The 5000-nt window shown below is 39.6% G+C and overlaps 1 protein-coding gene across 1 annotated transcript in view; it reads left to right on the top strand.

The window, feature by feature from the left end:
• The window catches only part of LOC123501496 (guanylate cyclase 32E-like), a 65928-nt gene that overhangs the window by 5989 nt on the left and 54939 nt on the right, over positions 1 to 5000 (top strand). Inside the window, exon 2 of the mRNA XM_045250348.1 lies at positions 2649 to 4396. Within this exon, the coding sequence (XP_045106283.1) occupies positions 3818 to 4396 (579 nt within the window). The 5' untranslated portion in view covers positions 2649 to 3817. The remainder of the gene's footprint in view (positions 1 to 2648; positions 4397 to 5000) is intronic.

The raw sequence follows: 5000 nt of genomic DNA, 5'->3' as shown, positions 1-5000 counted from the left end.
TACATTTGAATTAGAAACAGAAACACGTGAACCACATTATGCATCAACATTATCTTATCACTTTTCATACATTTTTTTCTAATTATCGTACATGCATTATAACCTTTCCTTTCATGGACACAATTTTTTCGGAATTATTCATGTCGTAAGTGCACTAACACCTCATTTGACCTCATCAAGTTTTCATGGCTATTTTTTTAAAAGCTGATTTTATTCCATGGCGGAGAGAAAAATAAATGAGCTGAAAAATAATCTGAAAAATATTTACTGAGAGGAAAAATGATAGAAAAATAAGGAACAGGATAAGGAAAAAGGGGGTTTTGAGGAAAAGGAAAAAAAAAAAAAAGTGAAGGTAGGAAGGAAAAACAGAAGCTATAAAAAGGAGGGGTGATAACGACTAGGAGAGAAAGAAAAGAAAAAGCAAAAGAGAAAAAAAAAACTCTTACAATTTTGATTTCTATATACACTAAATGAAAAATGAGATGAGGCGTTGACAAGAAGAAAAAACAACTACTATTATTACTACCATTACTACTATCACCACTATTACCATTCATCATCATCATCATCATCATCATCATCATCATCATCACCAACATTATCAACATTTCACGTCCTCCTTTGCATATTAATATTTCTTTTCTCTCTATTTTTCTTTCGTTCTTGTTTTCTATTCATTTGACTGCTCATTTTAAAAGGTAATTTGTCACGGCACGCTTACAGACAGGAATGAATAATGTATGCTGGCCTCTCGTCATGTATCATTATTATTGCTTCCAAAGGCTCTGTGTTATTTTCACCGGGTATTCTTTAGGTCTAGTTATTATTTTCACCGGGTATTCTTTAGGTCTAGTCATTATTTTCACCGGGTATTCTTTAGTTCTAGTCATTATTTTCACCGAGTATTCTATGGCCATGTATCTTTACTTTCGCTTTCCTTTTCTGTGCTCTATTATTTACACCGTGTATGACAGGCAGAGAGAGAGAGAGAGAGAGAGAGAGAGAGAGAGAGAGAGAGAGAGAGAGAGAGAGAGAGAGAGAGAGAGAGAGAGAGAGAGAGAGAGAGAGAGAGAGAGAGAGAGAGAGAGAGAGAGAGAGAGTTATGGTGTTTGTGAAGTCTTTTTTTTTTTAAGGTCACTGAAACATATCTCAGTTTACCTTCAGATATTTTCCTTCAATTTTTTGACATCTATCAATCTTTTTCCTATGCAATTCATTCCTCTATTTATTTATTTATTTATTTACTTATTTTGACTTGATTTTATTTTTACATACTTATTTATTTTGGCAAAGTGGTACGGTGTAAATAACTTATTAAGATTAAATTACTTTCACCGCAAAAATGACTGTACTGGAAACGTGGTGGTGGTGGTGGTGGTGGTGGTGGTGGTGGTGGTGGTGGTGGTGGTGGTGGTGGTGGTAATTACTACACCCATTACGATAAATTACGAAACAGGAATGAAAACCACAGGGAATTAATCACTCAGTTCCCCGGTGTGTGTGTGTGTGTGTGTGTGTGTGTGTGTGTGTGTGTGTGTGTGTGTGTGTGTGTGTGTGTGTGTGTGTGTGTGTGTGTGTGTGTTTGTCAAAGTGATGGAAAAATGAATAAAAAAAAAAAAAATTGAAAAAAAAAAAAACGTGGGGGGAACTAAAATATATGAATGCAAATAACTTTTTTTTTCGATCGTTTGTTGTTTTTGTAAATACGCTCTCTCTCTCTCTCTCTCTCTCTCTCTCTCTCTCTCTCTCTCTCTCTCTCTCTCTTATTTGCATCCTGTCATTTTGTTGTATTATCTCATCTATCTCTTCGTTCTCCTTTTCCTTCTTCTTCTCCTCTTCTTCCTCTATTCGTATCCTCTCCATCCATTTCCATTCAGTGTTCCTTTCGTCTATTTCCATCTCCTTTTTTACATGTAGTTCATTATCACCACTTGTTAATTTCCTCACACATCTTCATAACAAACGGTGCCTCCAGGTGTGTGTGTGTGTGTGTGTGTGTGTGTGTGTGTGTGTGTGTGTGTGTGTGTGTGTGTGTGTGTGTGTGTGTGTGTGTGTGTGTGTGTGTGTGTGTGTGTGTGTGTGCGTGTGTGTGTGTTAATCGCATTCCCTAACGGTCAGTCAGTCTCTGTAACCTTTCATTCTCTCACGTTACTGAAACTCTCTCTTTTTTGGTATTCTAAGCGTCACACGATTTCATTATTCAATTAGCTAACTCACTCACACTTACTCACTCTCACTCGCCAGCTTAAATCCTTTCTTGAACCTCAAACACTCACTTTCCTTCTATCTGAGTATTACCTCCTTCAAACACCACGCCAACCAGTCAGTCAGCCAGTCACTCCTTCAGCTCCTCTCACTAACGCTCTTACTCCTTTAACCAATCCATCGATCAGTCAACCAGTCACTCCTTCAGAACACTTTACCAAGAACTCTATTTAGAAAGCTTTCAGACGCTGCACTTCTGATACTTTCAAAAGACAATCTAAAATTGGCCATACGTGATTTTTTTTAAAGATTTCTATGGTTCAAGAGACAGGTTAACAAGAAACACACTTGAAAAACCCTGAAAAAACATACATATTAAGAAAGAAACCCTGATAAATTAAACCAAACTAACACTCCTTCTCCATCCTACCCTTCTTTCACAGAACACACCACCACCATCAGGAGAACGACATGCTTTAAAGCCACTATGGAGATGCTACAGCCCCTAATCCTCCTAGCGGCCCTTATGCTTCTCGTCCTCATCATAGCCGTCACCCAGGTCCTTCTCGATAGCAACTTGTTCCTCAGTGGCGTGCAGTAAGTCAAAGAGGCAGTGGTGAGGCTGTCTATGGAAGCAGGGAGCGTGGTTGAGGAAAGGACAGCAAGATGCGATGGATGGACGGTGTGAAGAGGTATAGATAGACTGGAGGGGCGGTGATAGGACTGGGTGATGATACTGTCAAAGGCATGAGTGATAAAAAGTGATGCCGAAGGATAGGTTGACTGTGATGAAAATGATGGATACGTGAAAGAATGACAGATGGAGTAGATGAATAGTGATGGAAGTGATAAATAGAGTAACAAAAGAGAAGGAAGGCTGCAAAAAAGAATAAAGACAGTGATAGAAGTAAGAGTGATGAGAGAGAGAGAGAGAGAAAGAGAGAGAGTGAAGGGTAATAAAGCGAGTGAAGGCAGTGACAGATGAGAGATGAGAAAGAGTGACAAGTTAAATGAAAGACAAATAGTGTGTGAAAAGTGTGTTAGACAAAAGGAACGGTGTTAATGGAGACAGGAAGAGCAACGAATACCTAAAAAAAAAAAAAAAAGATAATTGTATGTATATGAATGATAAATATATAGTGCTTGAAAATTAAATAAACGAAAGAGGAAGATAATACGAAAAAAGAAAGTACAGGAAGTTGAAGGAAATTGAAAGAAAAGAAACACAAAACAACGCATATGTAGACAAAGAAGAGAGAGAGAGAGAGAAAGAGATAAAGAGTGTGAGAAAGAGAAAATAAGAGAGGCAGTAAACATAACCGTCACAACTCGAGATAAAAATACAAACTGAAAAAAAGAAAAGAAAAAGAAATAAATACAAAAGACAACTAAACCATAAAATAAAAACAAGAAGAGACAAAAGAGAGAAAAAGAAGACGAGAAACAAAAAAAGGAAAGAATGAGAAAGAGACGAGAAAAGAGTAAGTAATCACCGCCATCACACGCCAAAAAACACAAACACAGCCGAGAGAAAATGAGACAGGGAAGGGAGGCTGCCCAGCTGACCCCTTCGTGACGCCGCCCGCCCATCCACCCACCCCAGATACTAGCCATGTGGTGTGGCGGGGCCGTGGCGGTGGTGGTCCTCGCTGTGGTGGTGGCAGTGGGGATAGTTGGCATGGTGGAGGCAAGAACACCACACAAGAACACCCGGAGCTCTTCCACCACTCCACTCGAAGGCCCTCCACTCTTAGGACCTCCCGTGGTATCCTTCACGCCCCATAGGAACCACAGACACGCTCCTTCACGTCGCTTGCACGCTGCCTTCACCTCCTCCTCCTCCTCCTCCTCCTCCTCCACGTCTTCCTCCGTCTCCACAGGTCAGGAAACGCCCTCACACGATTCCACTGCTCCACAAAAGAATCCTTCATCCTCCTACGAGTCCTATAAAACATCCTCCGTGTCACATGCGCAAGAGAGTGACGTCACCGAGTTTTCACCTGCAGGAGGGCTGATGGGGGCGTCTGAGGAGGTTCTAGGGGCGGGGGCAGGGGCGCGGTGCAGTCAGAAGCAGCAGGAGACGTCTAAGGAAAGTCACAGTCGCTTCGTTCATAATTATTTGAGTCGCCCCTTCGATGTCTCCAGCAAGAACATCACGATTGGTCTCCTCTCCTCCTTCAAATTCAATAAGGTACGTGGTGGTCTTGTTGTTGTTATTGTGAGTGTTGCTTGTTGTTCTTTTTTTTTTTCGTCTGTTCTCTATTCTTGGTGTTGTTAATCTTCTACTACTCGTACATCTTTTTGTTGTTTGATTTCTTTTTTCCTCCTCTTCCTGTTCTTCGTTTTCTTTCTTCTCGTTATTTATTGGGTTTATTTCATTTTCCTCCTCCTCCTCTTCTTCTTCTTCTTCTTCTTCATTCTCCTCTAACATGCCTTTTTCCTCTTTCTACTTCCATTTTTTCTTCTTCTTTTTCTTCTTCTTCTTCTTCTTCTTATATTGTTATCATTATCATTATTATTTTTATTGTAAGTTTCTATTCTTTCCCCTCGTTTTTCTAATACTTCTTGTTATTTTCCTCCTCCTTCTCCTCATCGTCTTTCTTCTTTTTCTACTTCTTCTTTTTGTTATCATTCTATTTATCCTCCTCCTTCTCTTCCTCCTCTTCATTTTCCTTCTTCCTGCTACATATTGCATTTTCTGCTTTTATTTCTTCTATTTTGTCTTGTTCTTTTTCTTGTTCTTTTTTTTCTTCTTCTTCTTCTTCTTTTTCTTCTTCTTCTTCTTTCTTTTCCTC

The sequence above is a fragment of the Portunus trituberculatus genome, chromosome 9 (assembly GCF_017591435.1).
Source record: "Portunus trituberculatus isolate SZX2019 chromosome 9, ASM1759143v1, whole genome shotgun sequence".
NCBI lineage: Eukaryota > Metazoa > Arthropoda > Malacostraca > Decapoda > Portunidae > Portunus > Portunus trituberculatus.
The sequence above is the reverse complement of the archived record's forward strand: the minus strand, read 5'-3'. Positions and strand labels throughout refer to the sequence as shown.